Source organism: Oenanthe melanoleuca, chromosome 8 (assembly GCF_029582105.1).
Source record: "Oenanthe melanoleuca isolate GR-GAL-2019-014 chromosome 8, OMel1.0, whole genome shotgun sequence".
Taxonomy (NCBI): domain Eukaryota; kingdom Metazoa; phylum Chordata; class Aves; order Passeriformes; family Muscicapidae; genus Oenanthe; species Oenanthe melanoleuca.
In genome coordinates, this window is record NC_079342.1 from 17,773,342 (window position 1) to 17,798,385 (window position 25,044).

Genomic DNA, 25,044 nt, shown 5'->3' on the forward strand with positions numbered 1-25,044 from the left:
CAAAAGAGAGTGTGTAAAGCTGCTGTTGCTCACTGGAGACACTGGCAGGGAGTATAAGGAACTCATTTGTGAAAGCTGTGGTATGCAGCATGTCCATTTGTGCTTTGTCCCAATTCAAGCAAGGATGTTTTCCCTGACCTCTAGCCCCTGGAGCTGCTTGCTGTACTGAGCCATTCCCTTCCCTCTGCCTGCTGATGGCAGATCCAGCAGTGCTGCTCTGGCTGGAAGGAGTTCAGAGTCTCAACTATTGTTGAGAGGTTGTATTTCATCCCCTCTCGCTTTTTAACAAGTACACTTTCTTCACAGTTATTTTGGTGCGATATTGCTGCCATGCTGGTTGCAATTCCTCCTGTTAAAACCACTAAACAGTTTCCATCCTTACCTGCAGCATTCACCTACTGCAAACTTTCCTGGAGTTCTTCTCTGGGGTGGGAGAGTTTTGTAGCTTGTATCTTTTAAAAGCATTACAACTTTTTTTTTTTTCCTTTTTTTCCTCCTGGGTAGTGCAAGCTAAACCCTATTAGTTCTGTAATTCAGAGGATATTCTTAGAGGCTGTGGGGTGATACATGCTGTCACAGCTTCCTCTAAGACAGACAAAGCAGCAGGCTCAGTAATGGAATCTATAGCAACTCTGTTGGTATGCCAGTGTCTGACTGTCTTTCTGTAAATACCTGCAGAAGGGCCTTCCTTGGCCACTTACTCAAGCTGAGAACTTTGCTAACTGGTTTTCTAGCTGTGGTTCCTGACAAGGAGAGAAATTTTGTCCTGGCTGTTTGAGCCACACTTCAAGTGGGATGCGGTACTGGGTTCTCTCAGAGTGACAGTGAAGCAGCTGAGGCAGCTGATCCAGGCTCATCCAGGCACACAAGTTGGCATCTCTCTCTGCACAAGGATGCAAGTCCTGACCAAGTCGCCTCCAACTCAGCAGAAGGTCAAAAAAACACACAGGTTCTGCTGGACTCTTTGGGCCAGAGCAATCCCAAGTAACAGAGCCAAGATTCCCAAGGCCTTGAGGCCATGCTGTTGTGTTCTCCCCCCAGGCCCAGCACAGGGCTCTGCAGACACTTGGGGTCATGCAGGTGAGGAGTGGACCTGGCTGGGGGCAACAGCTGAGTTACCACCTGTGTCCATCCCTACTCAGGCAGGAGCTGTGCCTGTCTCCTTGGCATTTTGGCTGTGCTGGGTAGCCCTACCGCCTGGAAGTGAACAGTCTGGAGAACTGTGTGAAGAGTGTTCCTGCCTCTCTGCCCTTTTCCCCCAGGATATGATGGGAGATGTGCCCTGTGTGCTCATGGAGCCCATGCTGGGTATGCTGTGCTCAGTACACCTGGAGGTCCAGTACAAAGGTAGGAACTGTGCCCACCCTGGGTGGTGTGGGGCAAGCACAGGAGGTCTTGGTCGAGAGCTCCTGGGTTCCCGATTGTTATATGTGTGATTCGTGCTAATTAAATTGTAACAATATTAGCAAAATTGTTGCTTTATAATCAATAGAAAAATTATATTTAATTTTTAGAAAGCAAAAAGGATGAAGGAAATGGTTAAACAAAGCAGATGGAATCATCTTCCAGATTTTGGTGGGAGTGAGGATAGTAAGGGTATAGGTCTAAGAACAGCATCTAGAAATAAAACTTTCAACCTTGAATTGGGCCAAATTGGGATGATTCCAGGCATTGGACACTGGACTAAGGCCTGTTGTGGGCACATATATTTAATTATATAATTCTAAGCATAATGCATAAGCATAATGCATGGTCGCCCAGCGAACACTGAGGAAGACCCAGAGCCTTAATCAGAAACAAGACCCCCGAAAGGAGGAGAGACCCCCGATCAGCAACACAACATAGTGACATGGATTTTAGGAACAGAAACTCGGAGGAGCTTTCTAGAAGCTTCTGTATTAATACGCATTAGTAAACAGTATGTAAGTGAGATTTTTTAGCTTGACTGATTTAGTATGGTGTGAGAGAAAGGGCCCCACCCCTACCCCCGGTCAGGGTATCCCCTGGTCAGTTTTGCTTATGCTTTATTCGAACCTCAAACCTCATTAATACTAAATTACTGCCAAATTTTGTATTTACTTAAATTTATGTAACTAATATATTTGAATTTTATTCATTTATATACAATTGATGTTATTGATAAATTGCTGCCAAATTTAGCACTGTTGTTTCGGTAAGTTAAACAAATCCAAAATCCGTTTATAACACGCTCCTGGCCGGCCGCGGCCGATGCGGGGCGGGGCGGGGCCGAGCGCCGCGTTAGTCTTCAGGGTAATTTGCATACCCAGGGTGCCCCGCGCGGGGCGCCGCACTCACGGCACAGTTCGGGCCGGCGCTCCCCGGAACCGCCGGTCCGGTGCACGGCCGGGCTCTGTGTGCTCCGGGGGAACGGGACGGGGCAGCAGAGCCTCGAACCTGCGGGCAACCGCTGTCGCTGTATCCTGAGAAGGGACTGATGTTGACCGGTAGCTGCCGAGGGGAAACCTACGGCATACTCTGGTTTCTCTTCAGATCGCATAAATCTTTCGCCTTTTACTAAAGATTTCCGTGGAGAGGAACAGGCACGAGTGTCGAGAAATTTTTTGAGGCTCCATTTCGGTGGAGCTATCCCTGCAGCGGTTAAAAATAGATTGATATAATAATATGCTTCCCATAGGAAAGCGTTCTAAGCTCAATACGACGGGCATATGTGCGCCGTGTTCTAGCGGGCTGGAAGTGCAACCCGCTCCGGCCCGATTCCCGCAGTACTGACCCTGCTGTTACGGATCCATCCGCACCGCCGCTCTCCCCGCGCGGCAGCCGCCGCGCTGCCCGTGTCTGCTCAGATCCGCGATGACGGGGCGGCGCCCGGGCAACCCCTCCTCCCGGCCCGGGCCATGCGGCGGATCAGCTGCGTGCGGCGATTCGGGTCCGGGAGAAAGGACAGCCGGGGAGCTGCCTGCAGCCGCGCCCAGGAGGACAGCGGCGATGGTGGCGCCCGCCCGGAGCTCAGCACCGCTGTCGAGCTCCGGTCCGCGGCGGCGGTGTACGGTGGCCTTTCTCGGAGCCGGCCTTTTACCTCTGCGCGGTGGTGCCCGTGGCGACGATACAGGCAGTTCCGCTCGCTTTTTCCGTTCCCCTCGCCCCTGCAGGAGGGCAGGGAGCCCCGGCCCCGGTGGGGGCGGGCCGCCGCCTCCGGCTGGTGTGATTAGCATACCCGGGATGCAGTGCGGGCAGCGCCGGGCCCGACCCGCCGAGCGCCGCCGCTCCGAGCCGCTGTGGGCCTGGGCCCGGGCCAGCCGAGCTGGGCTACCGGCGGGGCACTGGTACCGAGCCGGGTGAGGCTCCGGAAGGAGTGGGAAGGAATTGAGTGAGGGTCGCCCTGTCCTTTGGGGCAGCTGCGGGGAGTCGGGATATGTGTTGAGTGAACACTGGGTATACTCTGGTTTCTCTTCAGATCGTATAAATCTTTCGCCTTTTACTAAAGATTTCCGTGGAGAGGAACAAGTACGAGTGTCGAGTAATTTTTTGAGGCTCTATTTCGGTGGAGCTATCTCTACAGTGGTTAATGACAGAATGAATTATGAACGTGCCTTGCACTCAGTAGTGGGCAGCAAATTGCGGCAATGGGGAGTATGAGCGATGCCCGGCGGTTCGGGCGGTGGGGATAATGAATGTGCTGCGGCACTGGGCTCACCAAAACCGGCTTTCCCCGCCCCTTCGTGCCGCCGGCTCCTCCTGCTCACTGGCGGCGCGCGGTTACCGGGCTGATTTGCATACCCAGCGTGCCCCGCGGCCCCTCGGTGTCCGGTCCTGGCCGCTGTCCCGCCCGGGCTGTGGCGCTGCCCGGCTGTGCGTCCCGCGGGACCGGCCGGGATGCGGGCCCGACCGGCCGGGGATGTGGGGCCGGCCGCGGCGGGCGGGCGAGCTCGCCCTGACTGAAAGGGGGCGGAGGAGATGGTGGGTATGTCGGCTAGGGGGCGGATCGTTATACTCTGGTTTCTCTTCAGATCGTATAAATCTTTCGCCTTTTACTAAAGATTTCCGTGGAGAGGAACAGGCACGAGTGTCGAGTAATTTTTTGAGGCTCCATTTCGATGGAGCTATCTCCTAATAGTAAAAAACAGGATAAAACTGCATAGCAGCCCAGGTTTTTCGCGGGGTGTTACAGCCTGTGGGACGCTCTTTGGTGGGATTACCAAAGGTACGGGCGCTAGCCCCTCCAGAGCGACCAGCAGGATCTTTTCATCACAGCCCGCCCCCTCCTGCCGGGTTCAGCCCTCACCTTACTTGTAGGGGAGGTGCAGCGGGCTGTCCCTTGAGAAGGGCTGCAGCAGCAAGGGCTGCCCGACTCCAGGCGGGGCTGCCTGCAGCACTCATGTTACCCTGCAGGCCTCCGGAGATGTGCTGCGGGTGCTGGGTGACGATGGTGTCCAGTTCCAGCCAGCCACTGCAGCTCAGGCTGCCTGAGCTGTGGCATGTGCTTAGATCAGTATATGTAACCGCAGTGTTTCCTGGAAAACTACATCCATCCTCCTCTCATCCTAGCAGCCTAACTCCTCTAACATCTTAGAAGTGTTTCAAAGCATCATTCTCTCCTTCCTAATGTTACACACACACATACAGCCAGCCACACTTTGGCTGAGTATGTGTGACAGGCAGCTGCCACAAAAGCCAGTCGGTGAGAAACTGGAGCAGAAGTTACAGGACCATAAAAAGACCCTTAGAGGAGCCAGTAGGAAAAGGACTGTGTTTCTCCCAGGAAAGATTTACCTGGTCACCTGAGACACTCCTCAGTGCTGTGTATCGCAGTTCTGTCAAGGCTCCAGCCCTAAGCTTGTTGGAGAGTGGTGTGTTTGGGAATGAGGAAGTCATTACCTGCAGGTAGAGGTCTTCAGACTGTCCCTGCTACTGCCACGGGAGCTGGCTTGAAGATTTATATTCTATTTATATTATTTATGGAGAGATGTGAAATCTGCACTGGCCTTGTGTATTGTCCTCCTTGATGGCTGGGCCTGGAAGCCATGTATGTCCTGCACAGGGCTGAAGGGTGTTGCATTGCTCATAGCCACTGTATTTTCCCTACAGCTGGGAGCCACAGCCAGCAGTGGAACACCCTTTTAAAACATCAGCCACCCACTGGAAAGCCTAGTGCCTGTGATTAACTGCACATTCAGCCATTTGTACTAAAATCAGTTCCTTCAATATGAATTTCCTGCAGTGTCCACAAGATAGTGCTGTCAGAACACCTTTTCTGCAAAAGCAGATGACAGAAAGTGCTTGGTGGGTAGGGAGGCAAACCTGAGGAGTTTTCCAGTGACATCTTCACAGAAGTCAGGGTGGCAATATTTGAGTCCTGGTGTTACGGTCACACAAGAAACTTGCCAGACTTACGTAATATACACCAGAAAGCTCCTGCTGATCATTAGACAGTTGGTTCTCAGTAAGCCCCAGTGGTAAATGATTGTTAATCCATGCACAGCTGAATGTTGTTTATTTTGGGACTCATATCTTTTGGTGCTACTAAGGCAGGACAGGAACACAGCATTTTCCATTGGGATTGCACCAAGAGGCACAGACTCAGGTCATTGTGTGGTTCTTCCCCCTTCCAGGGTAGAAGCTGATGGCCTGCAGATCAGGTCTCTAACTCCTAAGGCAGATATAGGGAAAATAAGCAACATTAGGTTCACAGAGGGAAGGTAGTGGGCAATACTGTTCCTTGCACAGGGAGGGGATAATCCAAGAGTACTAACACCTGAAGTGGAACAGGATTGTCTTGCTTTTGTCCAGACTTAGTAGGGCATAACAGCCCTTTTATCTGGCTGTGTCATCTTAGTATGATGCAGGCAGAGCTCAGGTCCAAGTCAGCTTTTACAGTACAGAAACCCTCAGAGTGCTCAGCCCCACTCTGCTCATAGAACCTAACCTGTGACCCCTGATGCAGAGGAGAATTGTGCCTGGGTTGAAGTATCCCTTCTTTCTTTCAGTGCTTGTGACTAATGTTTTCTCACATTCCTCAAAGATCCTTAATTCTTTTGCTGTTTTTTCCAGGCCAGCCCTGAAACATAGGACACAATTGATCCAGTCCAGGCTGCATAACTGGCCTCTCCAGACACACAGCAAGGATGCAGTCCACAGATGGCAGGTGTAGAGCTGGGGGGGCTTGTCATTTAAATTACACCCTTGACTTTCAGAGGGAGCAGGTAGCTGTAAGAAAAGAGGGAATAATAGCAGAAGGCTCCCTTTGTGATCTGATGTTTACATAGCTGCATCCTTTATTGTTGAACTTAGAGCTCACACAACTATTTTGTACTTTTGAAGACAAATGCTGAACTGAGCTGAATAAATAATAAAGAGCAGGCATCAGCACATGCCTTGCAACTGTTCCTCCCCTAACCTGCCCTTTCCCAGAGGAAGGTTCTGCAGGGCAATCTGGACCCAGGCTGCACATAAGGGCCATAGCAGCAGATAACTACACCTAAGCCAGCTTTCCCCATTAGGGGATCCCAGCAGCATCTCAAAATTAAGAGACAAAACATATTTTAAATTATTTTTTTATGTAAACATTACAAGTATAAAAACTTTGAAAAAAAGCTTGATCCAAGAAATCAGCCTCCCTACCAACAACCAAACCAGCCAGTCTTCAGGAGGTGTTAAACTTTACCAAAATCAGCAAGAAATATTTTTTATAGGACAGATAAGATAATGAGATCCAACAACATTTATTTATTCAACTTCTTAAAATACTGGTTTTTACAATCACATAGCCCATTTTCTGTCTAGAAAAGCAAAACTTGAAACAGTTTTGCAATGTTTCAAGTACATCTGGAAAAGGTTATGTACTATACATGTGTATTTAGTTCTCTTAGGGGAGACCACTGTCACTAGCAAACAGACAAATGCCAGATACCTCAGGCAGAGACTGCCGACTCTCAGGCCCCCTACCCAAGCCTTGCAGTGGATGCATTTTAGCACTTTAGCTGAGTACCCTGATACAGGCCATGAAGAAAAAGGCTGCTGTGTTCACTGCCCTTGGGCATGTGACCTGCAGAAACCCTACCACATTTAAAACAGGAGTGATACAAACCACTGACAAACATGCAAGACAAGACAAGTGCATGCAAGATTGCTTGTGAACCAGGTTTTGCTGTAATGACTAAGGCCTCCTCCGGCTTATCTGCTTGCTGGCTTGTTCCTCCAGTTGCATGGCAGTCCCCAGGGCATCCAGTGTTTCTGTAAAGAAAGGTAAGAGCAACAGGGTGACTGATCTGAAACTGAACTCTCCAGCCCAGCTGTCACTCTCAGCAGACCTCAGAGCTATGCAGGACTGGGTGCTCAAGCTCCCAACAGGTATGCTGGTGTTACTTTCAAATCTTTGGAAAAGCATTAGTGACAGTGCTAGTCACATACAGGCTCTAACATACCTTTGACACTGAGGAAATTCTTTGAGCTGTCCTCTATGAAGTACTTAGCTCTGCTCACAAAGGTCTCAAGATCATAATCTGGTTTCTCTGTGATTCCCAAGAGGTAGTCAAGTTCAGTCATTCTCTGTATTTACAAGGATAACAGTGATGAGAAATGGACTTTCTGGAAATTCAGTTAGTTTCTTCAAATCTGGCAGTCTAATCAACATAGCTGAGCTTCTACAGACCAGGAGCAGTTAGTGCTCATTAGCAGCAAGTAGAGGATGCTGTTTGGAAGGGAAAGGGAAGGGCAAAAGCACTGGAATGCCCCAGTTTAACCAGTTGAGCCAGAAAATAGAGGAAAAAGTTGGCAGTGAGGAAAAAGTAACACCACTGGTACAGCATCTTGCATTGCTGCTTCCCCAGCAGCACTTGGCTCAGACAAAGCAAGCTGCTATCAAACATACAGAAGGTGGCCTGGGTTAGGTTTGCTGCTTCCCCATACCTGTCTCAGTTCTCTGAGCTGTTCTACAACCTTCTCCTCCCGTTCACTAATTTGAGTCATAACCTCTCGATAGCTGAACATGTGGGGGGAGAGTTCTTCCTCCTCATCCTTGGAGAACTGCAAGAAACAGCCCAGGTAAGAACAGCAAGTTGTTCCCAGCTTTGAGTTCTGTTTAGCCCACTGCACACACATACATTGAATTGAAGATCTGAGCATTCTGTACTGGTGTCAGCCTCCTCAGTCTCCATCTGACTCTGAGCTTCACTACCTCCATCATGAGGGCTGAGCTCTTTCACTCTGCAACAAGAAGATTTGTCACTCAGATTCATCTTACATCAGTTTCTTGGCGACAGCATCACAAAGCAGCTACTGCAATCAGTCAGTGCTCAGCAAGAAACAATCAGTTGCACTTTAAAGTTTGCATAGTTACCATCCCCAAAACAGGCTTATGTGGGCAGAAACCCCTGAATAGTGTGGGAAGGCAGGCCAGGAGATGTTTGCATTATGGAAACTTTCCTGTCTGGGCACCCAGGAGTCACTCTAGCAGTTACATCAATTGAGCTGGGACTGAAATCTCTTCACAGCAGGTACATACAACTTGTACAAAGTCCCTTAGCTGTGTGTGCATGTGTGTGATTATGCTACAGCAAATATATTATGAGGGTTGCCTTAGAGTCTTAAGTGTTTCAAGTATCTTTAAGTAAATTAGGTCTGGAAGTGAGCTACTGTTATACTTTTAGTAAATTCAATAAAATCTTATGTTAAATAATTTAATTTAGGCTATGGCTTAAGTGCAGTTAAAATTTTTAGGCCTAAACCCATTGGTCAAGTTCAGGGCTATGTTTGACAAGGGGGTCACATGAACCTTGTGACTCAAGGGGAGGGTGATCCTTAGTCCTTTCCATCCTTACCCTTTGTTTTTTCTATCCTTACCTATTTTTCCATTCCCCAGGCTTCCAGATAGATAATTTTAAAATTATTTTAGTTTTAGATTGATTTTAGTCAATTATCTTCTCTGTGTGCTTTAACCACCTAGTTAGTAGAGTGAACCTTGCCAAAAAAGTTTCTTTAATTTTAGACCTGCTTTTGTTGCTACCTTTGCCATTGATTCTTTGAGTGTACTAAAACACTCATTCATGACACATTCTTAGCACATCCTTACAGATGGGTCACAAAGTATTACAAAAAGTAAAAGTCAAGGAGATAACCATTCAGGATGGGGTAAACTCCCCACAAGAACCAGGGCAGTCTGAAGTCTAGCATGAGAGGAGATTCCTTTGAGGAAAGGAAACATTACTCATGTTTTTACATCATCTCTATTATGTCTCACACAAAACACCCAGGTTAGCTCTAATATACTTTGCTCCTAACAACCATCCTCCAGGTTGCCAATATAAACAATACAAGAGAACTTGAGGTTCCAAAGGTCAGAGTAGAAGCAGCTAAAATGCCTTTTGCAATAAGATTAGAATCCCCAGGTCAGAAAGGCCATTACCTGTCAGCGTATCTCAGTGTGTTTAAGGTGTACTCACACGAACTCATGCCTGGAGAAATCATTGCTATCTGCAAACACAAAAGAAACCTCAGTGACTCCTATCTGACTTCTGCTTATTGATCTCACAACACAGCTGGGATGTTTGAGGACAAAGGGCTAGAGTTGAGACAGCCAAGTCCATTTTTCTTCATGGATTCTGTAGAACATGCCAGCATTCCTGTATCCAACTTTCTGCTGTCTTTGTGTGCACCTGCTGTGCTTCACCATCCACAGAAAGTAAAGCCCTTTGAGAGCACACCAAGCTCTGTTGCAGATTCACTGTATTAAGAAGACTTCTACAGCCCCACTTCTACTGGAACTGGGCATAGCTCACAAATTTATCATCTTGCTCACCATGGACAAGTTTCCATAAGGAAAATGTTTGGTTTTTTGGAGGTTTTTTTTTTTTTGTCTTTTTAACAAGCGCTAAAGTTCTCACTTAAAAATCCCCTTGCTCCAGAGGAACATACAGCTGTTTGGTCAAATGATACAACCTAAGCTTTGTGTTTGACATGTGTATACTCACCATGCATGTCCTTGAGTTTGTTCCTATGAAAGAGTCTCTTAGCACCTGTGTCAGCTTGCTCTCTCGAAAAGGGGTATGAGACTTGTTCTGCCCTAAAGCTCGGATGCACTCCTACAAAAAGAAAAAAAGTCTTGTGAATGCAGTACTGGCATCTCTCTTCAAACAGCTCTACAAGCTATCAACTACCCATTGCTGGTAAACCCAACAGGCTGAAGAATGGTCACATGTATTGCTCAAAGTTCTTCATAATCTTTAATGTATACTCCAGGTAGCTGACTGTCACAGGACAGTAGGTATAGCCATCATATGTCATAAAACCCCCTCCAAAACAAAAAACCAAAACAGAACAAAAAAAAAAAAAAAAAGGTCGACTTCAATGAAGCTTGAAAGACTACACTAGTTTCTTGGAAACATTCTAAATGGAAGTATACTCTATTTTTAGGCTGCTCACAACGTAAACGAGTACTTTTTTGGTTGTTTTTTCCTTGTACTGGAAAGAAACAGAACAAGTAACCCCAGAGTTGAACAGAATCCACATGTGGATTTTCATTCTGCTCCAGGAGCTGTAGCTCACCTTCAAAGCCAGCAAGCTCTTATTGATTTCAGCACCTTCCATCCGTGTCTGCCGATCAGCACTAGATGTGTCTGCACCCCTTTCATTTCCTGCCAGATCCACCAAGGAAAATTTGCCAATCATTTGTCCTCTTCGGCGCAGTATGATTTGGAAGCAGGCGTGTGACCGTGAAGAGCTGGCATTTGCAAAAGTCTGCCCAGATGTCCTACAGCAAAGATGCAAACAAACCTTAGAAATATGTCAAGGAAGACAACAGGTCCTAACAGCACTAGATAAGACCTGTAGCCATTCAATTAACCTTCTAGGGTTTATCCCACAAGTTAATACTTTAAGTTTGTGTGAATTATGGAATTGCTTCTGATATAAGAGCACAGAATTACTTGTGAAAAATATAAACCTGCACCCTGATTATAGAAATGTAAGACTATTTAAGCTGCCTGGCTCAACTCAACCAGCCTACATTGGAATGCTTTTTTGAGTGCTAAAGCCTCACGTGCACTTGAGCTGGAAGTTACACCTTCCACACACCACATGTCATTTTCCTAATGCATCTGCCATTATACAGTAAGCTCAGCCAAGCTCCCCACTAAACACCATTAGCTGTGCTAGCACATTACAATCATGGTAAATCCCTTTCTCGAGCCAAGCTGGCTTGGCACTTCACCTCTGCTGTGCAGCTGCACCTGCCCCATCACCACAAGGCATGGAGTGACAGCTTTGAATTTAAATCTCCCTGTGACCTTCATTATCATTTATTCCCTGAGAATGCTGGCAGGTTCACTGTTCCACCCACATCCCTACTACTGGGGGAAAAAGGAAGGAGTAGCCTGAAATATAAGAACAGTTCACGACTAAATTGCCAGCAAAAAAGGATGCACAGAATGCTGAATAAGCTTTTAGAATATGCATGTTTGCCCACAGAGTGCAGTACAGGAGACAAAGAGCTCTCATTTGCCTATGAACATTTCCACAGCAGCTGCAACTTCACTGAAGCAGATAACACTTAATAATAAAGATTTTAGCTCCCAATTAAAGATACCAGTATGATGGCAGAGCTGCCCCTATCACACAGCCTTTCCTGCTAGCATGATGCACCAAGCCTAGAGCTGTCCCTTGGCACCTGCTTTCAAGGATTCTTTAGACAAGATTCTGGAACAACATGCAGTGTTTTTGTTGCCATTGGAATAGCAGTTAAGCCAAACCATCTTTGCAACCATACCAGGTGCTGTTCCTTGATCTTACAAGCCCACAGGAGCTACTTGTATTCATGTGAACTAGCTGATCCTTCCAGAAAGCACCAAGGCAGCCATCTCCTCATGTGAATGGTTTCTCTTACTGGAGTTCCATGAGGACATATGAACAAGGAGCTCTGATGTTTTCTATGGAAGGCAGGCTGAACCCATCCCTTCTAGTCCTTTGTTGTGTAACCACTTTCTGGTATTCATGCAAAGGTGCTGCTCAGTGCCTTTACTGGGAACAGTTTTAACTTCTGTTAAAAACTTGTGTTCAGCTTTTGTTTAAATCTCAAAGCACCAGCTACAGGCATCATATATGTTTTTCTAAACATGGAGATGCAACAGGACATGACTCCTCTTATAGGCAAACCTGCAGGCACTGCCAATTGCAATCATTTTGATGACATCCTCAGCACAGCCAACTGGCCTTTCTTGGAGACCAACAACCTGGACCTGTTGCTTGCCATCCTCCAGGACTCGAAGCTTGGCCTTCTTATTCAAGAGATCAAACACCTATATTTAGGCAAAAAGATTGAAGCAAACCTGAATAAGAACTCCTTGTATTTTTCCCTGTCTTTATACAAAGGTACGTAGCAACAGCATCTTTAACATACACTTCAAATTGAATTCCAAATATAGCAATAAAAACAGAATACATAGAATTATAGAAAGTATTGAGTTTGACTCAGCTACTAGTGAAATATTCAACAAAAGAAATCAGGTCAAGATTTCAAAAATTTTTGAAAGTCTTACTTTTCCATTGTATATTTCAAAGAAAGTCACATAGACATCCAGATTCTGATTCCTGTACCTGGGCTGGTTTAGGAGGAGGAAGACATCTCGTGCTAGTGAGGAAAGACAGAAATTCAGTTAACTGGTTGTTACTTGATCTACTTTCAAACACTGCACAGCTATGAGGCAGTGTCTAGCACTGAGTGACAGTCATCCCAACAAATGCTAACAATCAGTGCTGTGCTACCATCTGGAGAACAGATTTAGCAGCATCCTTACCCAGAGACTGAAAGCAGGGAAATACAGGAGTTTCAACTGCTAATGCCACCCACAGACAACAATCCTTACTGCTCTGAGGGAACACTGCGATCCTCTATTGTTTTGGACAGGCCTGGAAAAATCATGTGTTTGTGTTTCAAGTGCATCTTGCAGAAAGTTTAGAAAACATGTATCCCTGAACATCTGCATTTCTGAGGTTTGGAGACAATATACCAGATTAGTTGACCCTGTGGCTGGATGCAGTGCAGCTTTTCACAATTAGCTTCCAGACTTTGAAGCTGAGCTGAAAAGCAAAGACTCCTTCAGGGCCAGTCATAACTATTTCTAGAGATCAGGCAATAGTTGTTCCTGGTTCAGCTGCCTTGCTGCTGATTAGGTTCACACTGTGTCTTTCTAAAGGAAAGGTAAAGGTCAGGTTTCATGGAACTTTCCAGGCATTATATCAAGGAGGGGCTTCTAAGCATCCATTTTCTGAAATAATTTTGGACATGCTGAGGGTTTTTTGCATTTAAGGCTTATAGGAAGAAACACAATACATACAACCTTTCACATAACAAGTTTTATATCACAAATGGGTAGAGTTGTGTTGTACTCAGATGTGTGAGACAAAAGCAAAGCAGAAGAATCAAAATTAAATTATTCTGCCTAGCAAATGCCTCATTAGAAGGTGTGTCATTTCTTTGTACCAGGAACAAGTATATTCTGGTGAGTTCAGTATCCATGTAGACACTTACAGGCTAGAGAAAAAATATTTTGTGAAATGAGTGATAAAATAATCATACCTCAGGCAAACACTAGCTCTTATTATTGAAAACACAAATACTTTCTGTATCTTCTACTAGAGATGTTTAAAATAACCATACAAAACCAGATCTTACATAGTTAAGAAAAACAACCATTAATTTAATTTTTGTCTCTATAGAATCAACTTACAGGCAAAAGCATATATGCCCTTTGAGGCATTCTGGGTTCTCCCAGAGAAGTCTCCACCCATAGTCTGTGAAGAGAAAAAGGTCAGAGGTCAGGTATGGCACCAACAAGCCAGCCTATCTGATCTTAGTTTCAAAAACAGACTAGGTAGTTTCCACAGATAAGCCCCAATGCCTGCAAGATTACTGGAACACAGTGCCAAATTAGTTTGCAGCTTCCCCATCAGTTCAGAAGGAATATCTGGCCTACACAAAGCAGTGCACCTGTAAGCTCTGAGGTGCAGAGTCAAAGCAGTTGTTCCTCCAAGGAAACTGCTTTGACAATGCAACCAAACAGTCTCTAGTCAGAAGAAACAAAGCTTCATTTGTTAGAATCTAGGTTGAATAACATTTTTGCAGCTACTTGCAAAAGTTAACAAGCCATGAAAATACAAATTTAGGGCAGACAATACCTTTAACTCCTTTGGCCAAAGGAGTTTGGCCATCTTTAATCATAACAAAATTTTCAGTTAATGCTATCCCCTAGTGACTTGTTCTACCACTGTTATTTAAAACACAGCTCAATGCTATGACACATTCTTAATCTACCAGAGCTTAATGCACAGCTCTCCAGTCTCAAAGTACAGCTGTTGTCCCTGCACTAGTTCTGCCCTACGACTAGGAAGGGAAAGTAACTTGATCTATGATTTTAGTGCATCACAGCTGTATTCTCGTAATGATGCTCAGGTAAGCAGGTTTCTCTGCCCTTTCCAGTACAATAAATGAAGACTGTGTTCAAATTTCTATAAAGCTCCATATAAAACTTTTTGTCTGGATTACTGGAAAAGATCTACAGCTTACTACGTAACACTAAAGAAATCCTAGCCTAAAACTTGCCTCTAACACTGAATGACAGCAATGACTGTCTGAGTACTCAAAGCAGTGCATTAGCCCAGTCCAGTGCAGATCACTGTGGTTTGAGGTAAACACTTCTTACAGAACAGGACAGGATGATTCTTCCCCATAGTTCCCAGAAGAAGAAAGTTAAAGACAACACAGTTGTTGAAAATTTAGAGCGAGCTTTCTCTTTTGAGACAAAGCAATTTTCACAACTGCTGAAAATGCAACTGTTAGACTGGAAGGAGTGGTTAGAAAGCAAACATGCACTAACTCACTTCACAAACAATACCAGATCACTTAAATATTTATGTGCATCAAGAGGCTTATTCTTATATAATTGCTGAATTCTTTGGAATGCCTCCAAGCTCAAAGCACAGGATAGACAGTACCTTTGTCACAGATGCAGATTAATAGCCCCACTTTACAGACAAGAGTTAAAACAGCAACAGGCATTTGAAGAAAGGAATAACCACAAGTAAAACTGACATTTCAGGACATCCTAAATCTTTGAAAAGCCAGCCTTTCTTTATTTCTGAAGAGAAAAAAAAATTATCTTTTTTTTATTTCTAATTCTTTTTTCTAAATCTTTTGGAAAGCCAGTACAACTTTCCTCACGACCTCAAAGGAAACCTACTAGTAAATAAAGCTACAGAAAAGGAATTAACATCTTACAAAGTATTAGCTTTAGGACAATAAAACCAAGATCCAAACTTCTTACACAAACATCAGGGAGCTTTGAATTACTTTGTCAAAGCTAGAAAATTTGAGACCTTGGAGAAAAACTTACATGTGTCTTGCCACTGCCTGTCTGGCCATATGCAAAGCATGTCGCCTTCCCACCCTCAAAGATGGTCTCTACAAGAGGTCTAGCAGTGAATCTGAGTATTCAAAAGATAAAAAATAGTTAAAACAAATATTTCATACACTGCTTCATCATCATCAGTTTTAACAAGAAATTAAAAAAAAAAAAAAAAAAAAAAAGAAAAAAAGAAAAAAGAAAATCCTTAGGCAAGCAGAAAGATTATGCCAAAAATAAGCCTTAGACTTTTCAGTTTTGGCTTCCTCCAAAAAGGATTCTAATACTTATTTCAAATAACAGTTTCTTTAAGCCTAGATGCCATCTAGTCATAGCTCCACACTTTTATCTGAAAGTCATTTCCAGTGAGCAGCAAGCATTACCTGTATACCATTTCATTCGAAGAAGTTTCATCAAATGAAAAGTCAAATCTAAATGTTTGGGTTTCAAGGTATTTTGTTAGGTCCACTTTCTGCTTTGGCTCATGCACCATCAGGACACACTTGCTTGGAACAGTAACCACATCACATTCCTTTTTTGTAAGTTCTGTTGACAGAAAAGACCCTCAGTTTTAATGAGAATGAAAAAAGTCAAACTGTTCAAGACAGCTGTTTGGTCAGTACACTCACCTTGCCTATTGAGAGGGCGCTTTCTCACACAGACACAAATCCTGTGCTCTTCTATCTGAAAGAAAGGTAAGAAAATAAGTAATTATTTCCCAGTTACACTCACTCTTTATTACAGAGAGATCTGATGGTCCCTCACATCCATACGCTGATCAGAGTTGCTTCTGAGCCAACCCACTCATGCAGGGATGTCAGTCTTAAGGTGCATTCAGTGCAAAAGCAACACTACAAATAATTTACCTTTATGCAGCATTCTCCAACAAGGTGGAAATGCTTTCCAGCAAAATTTGTTATATCAATACTGAACCTATGGTACAATAATTAGTCAGGAAAATTAATTTCCATTTACCCCAGAGGTTCTTGACAACTTGGAGTTCTTTACTGATGCAGCAAATTGAGCTATTTGTGCAACACTGCTACAAATCAGATGAGTTGAGAAGTGCATATGCCATTGGGTGAGACAGAAGGCAAAGGTAACAAGCTTTTCTCCTGTCACAATGATATGTGCACAGGGCTTTTTCATGGCTGAGGGTTCTGACCAAGCCAGGGTTCTCTAGTCTCCAACCTCTACTTTTTGCTCCTCCACTTTTTGACCTATTTGAAATTGCTTAACATATTACTTACTTATATTAATATGTTCTGTAAAAAGTCAGACCATTTTAAATTATACCTATTCCTACAGCAATGGCTGTGTCACTTACAAACTGATGGTCACACATCATTGCATGATAATTGCTGGACCACAGGCTCTTCATAGTGACACAAGCGAAGTAAAACAAGAACAGCTTAGCCCTAAATAGGGAAGGCAAGTCACCTCACAGATATCAATTTCCTCAAGCTCACAATATGCTCAGAGGATTTCCAAGAGGCAGCAATGCATCACTGATTGAAGCCAACGTTTTCAGTACAAAATTGAGAAGTCTGTCTACAGGCTGCAGTTAGTAGCCTCAGTATTTACTTACTGGATCACTTATAGATATTGGCTGGCATTTTAAAGTTGCTCTGAATTCACTGATCATACGTGCAAATTCCCAGTTTGGACAGGTGGTGTCAAACTCCTGTATGGAAAAACCATGGATGTGAATGTAATTGTAGGCCCCAAAACCTATCAAACAAGCAGCTATATGCAATTCAAAGCATTTTAAAAGATTCACAACTTTCTGAAACCAGAATCAATCCATCCTTATGTATAGCTTTCTAAGAACAAACCCTGTCCAAAATATGTTTTTGTTTCAATTACTGTAGTACAGGGTCCTATAGAATTTCCCCTGACAGGTGTATTGTAGAGTACTTCACCTGCGCTCGTTTTATCCTGATTTCACTCATTTGAGCTCTCTTTTCTTCTCTCTTGTTTTTCATTTTCTCCATCTCTTTCACAATGTTAGATCTTCTTCGAACTAGATAAAGTGAAAACAGTTTCTTGGGTTAAAATTTCATACTAGGTTTTAAGCACAAAACAAATATTTCAACTTTTCCAGGTTGCTGATAACTAGCTCATACAGGAAAATTATCTTCAGAAGGATGGCCATTAATTTTGTAGCACTTCCTTCACAAACCAGATCTGTCACAGAAACTACCTCTGAAAAAACTGCCTACTACCACCCTAAAGCAAAGGCAGCATTTCTGAGGCAATACCACTATAATAGAATGACACATCTGTAATAAAAAATGATCAAGATATTCTGTCTTGCTGCCAAAGCCACCTTTTCAAAGCTTTAGTCTCTGAGTACACAAAGTGGCAATCACATAGTGATTCACTGCTGACTGATGAGTCAGTCTTTATCCACTGCTCCCTGGTACCTGGGCTCTCTGAAGAGCTTGTTCTAGCAGCAGGCAGATGATTCTCTGTATTTCCATTTACACTTGACAGTGAGGCTTCTGGAACACAACCCAGCCCGCTACCCCTGGTTCGGCCAGCTGCTGAAAGAAGCCAGACCAAAGCCAATTATTAGACTGCAAAGATCAAGAATAATTTTGTAATTTGTAAAGCCATAGACCACAGGCATTTTTCAACTCCTGCAGCAGGAGAGAAAACCATTTAAAACCTGTGGTAAACTTTTAAACCCTTTGCCAATCACCAACTTTTATGCAACAGTGCAAATCAAGGCCAAACCAACTAGACAAGAATTTAGTATCAAGCCTCTTATTTCCATACTTTTGTAGGACTCAACATGCAAGGCATGCCCTCAGCTATTCATAGGGTAGCTTTGTAAAGTAAATAACTACAATTTTGTAATTTGAGGAGGCTCAAGTTCTTGCTTTACTCAACCAGTATAGGTAAAACTACTACCAGTATAGTTACAAGATGTGTTGTCAGCAGTGCTAAGGCAATTCTCTTCCCACTCTAGCCCCATGAATACCATTTTATGCCATTAAGGAGATACCACATCCACCCAACTTGCCCAACCACAGCTCTCTGGCTAAGAAAATACATCATTATGCACAACATTGTTTCCAAAGTCCTTTGGAAAACACTTCAGGTTGGATCCCAGGATATTTGCATAGTGGCAGACCTCTAGGTCTCTTATTTTATCTATGAAAGAGTTCATATTGCTCTCCCACTGGGATTTGCAGTTTGAATAATTAAATGCACACAAAGTGAAAATTGTTTCACATGAAGAATTCACTGGGATGTTTCTGCACTTACCAGGATTTGACGAATATCTCCTGGTTTGCAAAGAAGTGCAGGGATCTACTGCCATCTCATCTTCCTGGAGGCTGTACTGGGATTCTGTGATAGCATACATCCTGGAACGGCCACGCACAGCTTTGGAAACAGGAATCCAGGGACACTCAGACACTTGAAATTAATCAATTGCTCACAAAGTACAAAGCAGTGGAGAACAAGGTGTGGTTATAAGGATCTTTTCCATTAGCAAAGTGCAGGTCAAAACAGAGCAAGTGGGTGAAAAGTGATCAATAAATCCACCACTAAAGAAAAGCAAACAGTTCATTCCAGATTTGCAATTCCAGTGGATTTCTTTCAGATCCTGCTAAGGATTCATATAAGGATATGATAGTTCCAGCACCTTAACACTTAATACCTAGGAAGGAGGAAGTTTCAAGAAAGAGAACACTAAATCCTCTGAAGCTTCACACTTACAGAGCTGTAGGAATTAATTCTTTGATGGTGACAAGGGTACAGCAGCCTGGCAACTGGCCATGGGCAGCACTGTGCCCACCCACCATGAGAGCACCCACACACAGACCATGTGTGGTACACAGTAGGCTGGAAGCTCCATGGCACTACATTCAGCTAAAAGACCCTATATAACTACAACAGCAAATCTATGAAAAAGGTCTCTTTGTAGGCAGTCTCCATTTTCACATGCCAAGGTATTTCTTTCATGAGATCAGGTCCTTTATAAAGCTTCCTAGCAGAAGGACTGGAATGTTTACCTCAATAGGTTTGGTAAAAAAAAAAAAAAAAAAAGCCAGCAAATCTGATATGAAAAAAAGTGTGATATGCAAGCTAGAACTCCCTTCACCTCTCATGGCTAGCAAAAATTTTAAATTACTAGAATTTATCCAGAATGAATCACTATTATTTTAAAGGACACCAGATCTGTTGGAGACCAAGGGTTCTTTTCAATTCTGAATCAAATTCCTTAGAACCATACCCAAAATTCATCACTCCTGTTAACTCTTTACCTTGAATCTTCTGCTCATGTGCAGAGACATTAGGTGTGACTGCTGCAATTTTAGAAACAAAAAGCATCAGTTTCATTATACTCAGAAAGGGCATTTTATTCCATTTTCTCTTGTCCCACATGCCCAGATCTGATCTCATTTCACACTCAGCAGCACTGTTTCTATAAATGCTGGTGCTTCTGAATAGGCAAATTAACTGGAGGACTCACTCTATCTAAATGGGTTTGATTTAATGATTCTTGTATGTGAGGATATTCAGCATCCTCAAAAATTCTTATTGATTAGTGGGACTGAGGCAATATCTATTTCTTAATTCTGAAAACACTGCTTCTGCTTCTTTCCCAAACAAGAGACAGACACCTGCTGATCTTCTTTAATTTGTTTAGGCTAAGAACAAGTCTGAAGCCAATGTTTGCTTTCTGATTGGAGCAGTGCAGTTTGCAACAGGATAGATGCTCTGATATTCCTGGGCTTTAGCTAGTTATAACAACAGAAATTACTTGATGAATACTGAAAACACTGCTGCTCTTAAGCTCTGAGCAGGTCTTCAAGGACAAGACTGTGCCAGTAAGACAGGCAACAAATATTTTAGATATGCAGTTAGATTCTATACTTCAGGAGAGCTGTGACCTCTGCAAGGACATCTTTCCATCAGCCAGTGACTGGATTAACACACTTTGTGTTTTCCAGCTGCCTATCCAGTTCTATTAATGGACCTATATATAGATAGTCATGACCCTACCAAATCATGTTGCTTGTCAGTTCCCAAAATTTATGGAGTTCTCTGAATTTGAGAAAAATCGGGATACTCCAGTACAGAACAACTTCTTACACATTAGGATTCTTGAACAACTCCTGCCTCTCTGATGCCAGGGAATTTGTACTGTTGTCTTCTGGGACTAGCTTCCCTGCCTTGCACTGCACGCAACAGAAGAGGCCAGACAAGCCCAGATGTTTTGTTCACAGCTCAAATGAATGGAGAAGCATAAGTTCTGGCTAACTATGTACTTTAAGAGAATCATTCAACCTCAGCATCATACAGTGTATTACAAAGAGATCTGTAATGCTGCCACTTGCAGTTCAAAAAGCCTAAAGAGACAGCTAGTAAAGCTAAGAGAGGGTAGAAAAATGGGCCTTCTCTAACTTCTGACACCTCAGGAAGAACAATTGCTTAGCAATCCCACACTGACATCTCTATTTACTCTTCTAGCCTTGCTCAACACATTGTAGTGACGTGCAATCAGGGAGCTGGGCACACCAGCTGGCACTTTGCCTGCTCTGAAACGTCTGCAAGTATAAAGCTCTACTTATAGTCTAGGGAGACTGCTTGATGAGGAGACATACATTTGTCACCACTATTTTTCTTTCTTGTCCTTTCCACTCTCATTCTGACACTTTCAATCTTTGTAACTGCCACTTAACTTCTGTTGTTTGTGGCATTTGCAAAGCTCCATACAGAACTTTAAAACTCACCACAACAGCAACTGCCTAGTGACATTTAAAGCAGGGAATAACTACAGCAATACTGCAGAAGAGAAGAACACCTCAACAAACCCCAGCTCACAGGGGCAGGACAGCAACCTGTTAGGAGAGTTCTTGCCCTCAGGAGCCCAAAACATTGGTGTGAGACAGTATCCTCTTTGTTAGTACTGCCTGAATGAGCAGCCTTATGATGCACTAAAGCACAATATTATGGCTACAGTGAAAGACCAGCACAGTTCCATAAAGGCATAGCAGAGAAAAAAAAAATCTTCTCACCTTCCCGTGGAGCAGGAATTTTTGAAAGGGTTGTTCTACGCTTCTGTTTCTGAAAAACAAGGAATGCTGTAAGCAATTGGAGTAAGCAGCAAATACCTAGCACTGCTCTTCAGAGCAATATCAATACAACAAGAATTTCTGACCAAAGCCTAACTATGAGACAGAAAAGACAAGTTAGAGATCTCAAACTTTAAGATTGAGAATATTACATATAACATGACATATACATTAGTACATTAGAAGAAACTAAACTACTTTAAAGCACTTACCTGTGAAGTTACATTGTCTTGCAAAGGAACATTCTCTTTCACATCAGCAGGAGGTGGTCCTAATAATTCACGATTTACTTCAATCACATCTCTAATATCAACCTGCAAGAGCAAAGGTAGGATTTTACATGGTAGAATACTGCTGCTACCACTTAGGGTTTTTTTCTAATCTGGTCTTTCAGTGAAGGCAAACAAGCTTGACCCACTGCCTGTCAAATGTTATGTTAAAATTGCTTGGAAGAGCAAAACTGTAGTTCCTATTGCATTTGAACAATCTGGTACATCTAAATATACCAGACAAAATGTGCTAGTTTAGCCATTTACCCTCATCTGCCAAACACCACACTGCTCTGCAGGTGCCATAGAGCACTTCTGAAGAGAAGAGCAAAGCCCATTTGGCACCCCCTGCTCTAATCTCCCACTACTAATCTTAGTAAAGCTCAGCAGCTCTGAGACTTCTGTGCTAGGAGAGCATTAAGTGTTTACTGTGTGATTGTGTTTACCAAAATAAACATCAAAGAGCTGCTTAGACTCTGGGAAATGAAGGATTCAGCATTTAATCCATAACTTAATTCACCTGCATCGCCACTTGCTACTGTAAACGATTTCACCTGGGGCCAGGTATCACTTCCTAGCTGACGCTCATGTGAAATCATAATCCTGCCTTCACCTCACCATAGGGCACCTGGCAAAGGCAGGGATAGAGCAGGCTTGAGTACAAATACCACAACTCAGCCTCTGTTCTGTTTTTCAAAACTATCCCCACTGAGGAGATTGAAAACACCTGTGCACACAAATCCCAGCAGCGTGCAATTCGGCTAACAAGGCAACAAAAGCACCACAGGGAAGTACTTGAGTTCTCAGTTAACTTTGGGATTATTAAATAAAAGGCCACAAAAACAGAAGAAAGCAAGTAGGTGAGTCTCTAAAATGTGGAAATACCACTTTCTAGCATAGAAAGAGTAATCTGTGAAGTCTAATTCAGATGGAATTGGTTAGCAGCTAATTGGAAAGTGAACTAGCTCAGAAACAGATATGTAGCAATGTAAGTGTGTGTAAGCACATACACAGTATATATACATAAGCACATAAAAAAACTGCTGGATTTTGAAGTATCTTCCTAAGGACTTAGCATCTTTACACATACATCCAATTTAGCCAACAAGTATATCTGAATCTATATATTTTTTATATTTGAAGGCAGCAGGCACATGCACAGAGTAGCGTTGGTTTCAAACAACCAGCCAATGGCAACTTTTAAGATTTTCAGTGAAATCCAGAGTCTGCACATTTCTAGAGACACCAGAAGGACAAGTACGTTTGCTGAGTATCTGATCTTTTTAAGTATCTGGATTTCAGCTGCATCACCTTCAAGTGCCCCTCTCTCCCATCCCATCTTACACTGTATTTATTGCATATTAGCGCAGAGATTCAGGATACCAAACGTAGCCCTCTTAATACAACACCTTATTAGTAAGGGGTTTTAAGGAAAGCCTGAAGGCCATAACTTGGAAAGCCACCAAACAGCCCACAGAGCTGGAAAACTGGAATCTTGGAACAAGGCAACAGTGCAAGAGGCCCAACACCTCCTTGATCCTGTGAAAGGCAAATGGCGCAGCTGTGGCACTGCAGCTCTCAGGCCTTACCTTGGCACACCTAGAGCACCGCTTTCGTTACGTGTGACACCATGAGAGCACGGGGGGAGCCGCAGCAGCCCAGGACGAGCCCTGCTCTCCCGGCGGGGCAGAGGAGCCGGGCCACTCCTGACCAGCCTCGGCCTTCCCGGGGCGTTGGAGCTCCCGGAGCAGGAAGGGGCCGCGAGCAGCCGTCACTCACCTCCTTGCCTTTGGTGGCCCCGCACTCAACCCACTCCACAGTCACGCTGGAAAGCTCCACGTTCACTATCTTCACGGTTGCCTTATGGATTGCACCTAGAAAAAGCCAGCGTTGAGCCCAAACCCGACCGCCCCACGCCGCCGGGATTGCCGCGGGCGACCCTACAGACTCCCCATGCTCCCCTCCTCACCGTTGCTCCGCTGGATGTTAATAACGGCGCCGGGATAGACGATGTGGTAGAGGCGGGGGTCCATGGCACGGGCTCAGGGACAGGGACCACGTCCCGCCCGACAGCGAAACACCCGCCCGGCAACCGCCGCCGGTTTAAACCCCGCGCGCCGGCGTGCCGCGGGGCATGCCGGGAGTCACCGCGGAACTACATCTCCCGGCAGGCCATGGGAGGGGCTGTCGGGAGATGTAGTCTTGGGGAACGGGCAGGACTGCGGCTCCCGGGAAGGGAGGGCGGGGCGGCCGGCCCTGCCTTGCCGCGTCAGTGCGGCTTGGGGCGGCGGAAGCACCGCTCCCGGGAATGGCCGCGGGGAGCTCCAGCCGCTATCCGGCAGGATAAGCTTGGGGCCGGGGGGATATCGAAGTGCGGCTGCAGACTCCGCTGGTATTGGACAAAAGTGATTGGTGCCAGCCAACACCAACGAAGTACTCTCGTCAACTTCAAATACACCTACAGTACTGCAGTTTATTCTGTTTTTAAACCAGATAAGGGTTAGCTCCACCGAAATGGAGCCTCAAAAAATTTCTCGACACTCGTACTTGTTCCTCTCCACGGAAATCTTTAGTAAAAGGCGAAAGATTTATACGATCTGAAGAGAAACCAGAGTACACTTTAGTTTTCCTTCCCGTCATACCCCATGTCTGCATCACCCTGAAAAAGTCACGGCGACTCTGCTCCCCGCCTCCCTGCTCCCGGTTCCGTATCCCCGGCCTGCCCGGGGTGTGCTCGCCGGACAGCCCTCACAGCCCGGGGGGCAGCGGCCGCAGCGCGGACAGCGGCGGGGCCGGGCACCGGCGGGGCGCGGGGCACTCTGGGTACGGAATGCAAATCAGGGCGGGCGCGGGGCGGGGCTCGCGGGTCCCCGGAGCGCTTTAACCCCGGCTGGGCACCGTGCGGCCCCTCGCCCACTGCCCCCAGCCCGTGGGAAGGGTAGAAGTGAGAAACTCGTGGGTGGAGACTAAGGAGTTCAATAGTTAAAGCAAAGGAGTATTAAATTAAAAATTGTAAGGAAAATAAAATAGAATCACAGAATGGTCAGGGTTGGAAGGAGCCTTAAAGACGATCTCGTTCCCACCCCTGTGCCATGAGTAGGTACACCTCCTCCTAGACCACATCACTCAAAGCCCTATCCAACCTTGTCTTGAGCACTTCCCATGGTTAGGGCAGGCAGAACTTCCCTAGGCACCCCCTTCCAGTGCCTCACGACCCCCACAATAAAAAATTCCTTTCTAACATTCAATCTAAATCTCTTCTCTTTTAATTTTAAAACGTTCTCTCTTGCACTATCACTACATGCCTTCGTA

At 44.7% G+C, this 25,044-nt stretch overlaps 2 protein-coding genes and 4 non-coding genes across 20 annotated transcripts in view; 4 read left to right on the top strand and 2 right to left on the bottom strand.

Annotated features, from left to right (window-relative positions):
• RPS8 (ribosomal protein S8) overlaps positions 1-25,044 on the top strand; it is a 301,449-nt gene that overhangs the window by 270,084 nt on the left and 6,321 nt on the right. The gene's annotated exons all lie outside the window — the stretch shown is intronic.
• LOC130256536 (U5 spliceosomal RNA) lies at positions 2,492-2,606 on the top strand. Its single transcript, XR_008841150.1, has one exon. It is a non-coding gene; the product is annotated as a U5 spliceosomal RNA (small nuclear RNA).
• On the top strand, positions 3,417-3,531 carry LOC130256515 (U5 spliceosomal RNA). Its single transcript, XR_008841131.1, has one exon. It is a non-coding gene; the product is annotated as a U5 spliceosomal RNA (small nuclear RNA).
• LOC130256534 (U5 spliceosomal RNA) lies at positions 3,970-4,084 on the top strand. The gene has a single exon (XR_008841148.1). It is a non-coding gene; the product is annotated as a U5 spliceosomal RNA (small nuclear RNA).
• On the bottom strand, positions 5,457-24,561 carry KIF2C (kinesin family member 2C). 15 transcript variants are annotated; one of them, XM_056497085.1, is made up of 24 exons: positions 23,702-24,064; positions 23,512-23,606; positions 21,676-21,777; positions 21,407-21,455; positions 19,649-19,690; positions 18,645-18,764; positions 17,798-17,917; positions 17,294-17,394; positions 16,960-17,055; positions 16,001-16,055; positions 15,755-15,917; positions 15,363-15,453; positions 13,701-13,764; positions 12,510-12,601; positions 12,127-12,269; positions 10,522-10,726; positions 9,948-10,058; positions 9,383-9,450; positions 8,082-8,184; positions 7,888-8,004; positions 7,404-7,527; positions 7,067-7,212; positions 5,906-6,037; positions 5,457-5,629 (listed from the first exon to the last, which is right to left on the bottom strand). In XM_056497085.1, the coding sequence occupies exons 1-22, from the start codon at positions 23,763-23,765 to the stop codon at positions 7,136-7,138; spliced, it is 2,202 nt and encodes a 733-aa protein (XP_056353060.1). In that variant the 5' UTR covers positions 23,766-24,064; the 3' UTR covers positions 5,457-5,629; positions 5,906-6,037; positions 7,067-7,135. The 15 variants fall into 15 exon arrangements, with proteins under 15 accessions (XP_056353060.1, XP_056353062.1, XP_056353068.1 ...); XM_056497087.1 differs by having other exon boundaries at positions 5,906-6,186; XM_056497093.1 differs by lacking the exon at positions 19,649-19,690.
• LOC130256527 (U5 spliceosomal RNA) lies at positions 24,235-24,349 on the bottom strand. Its single transcript, XR_008841142.1, has one exon. It is a non-coding gene; the product is annotated as a U5 spliceosomal RNA (small nuclear RNA).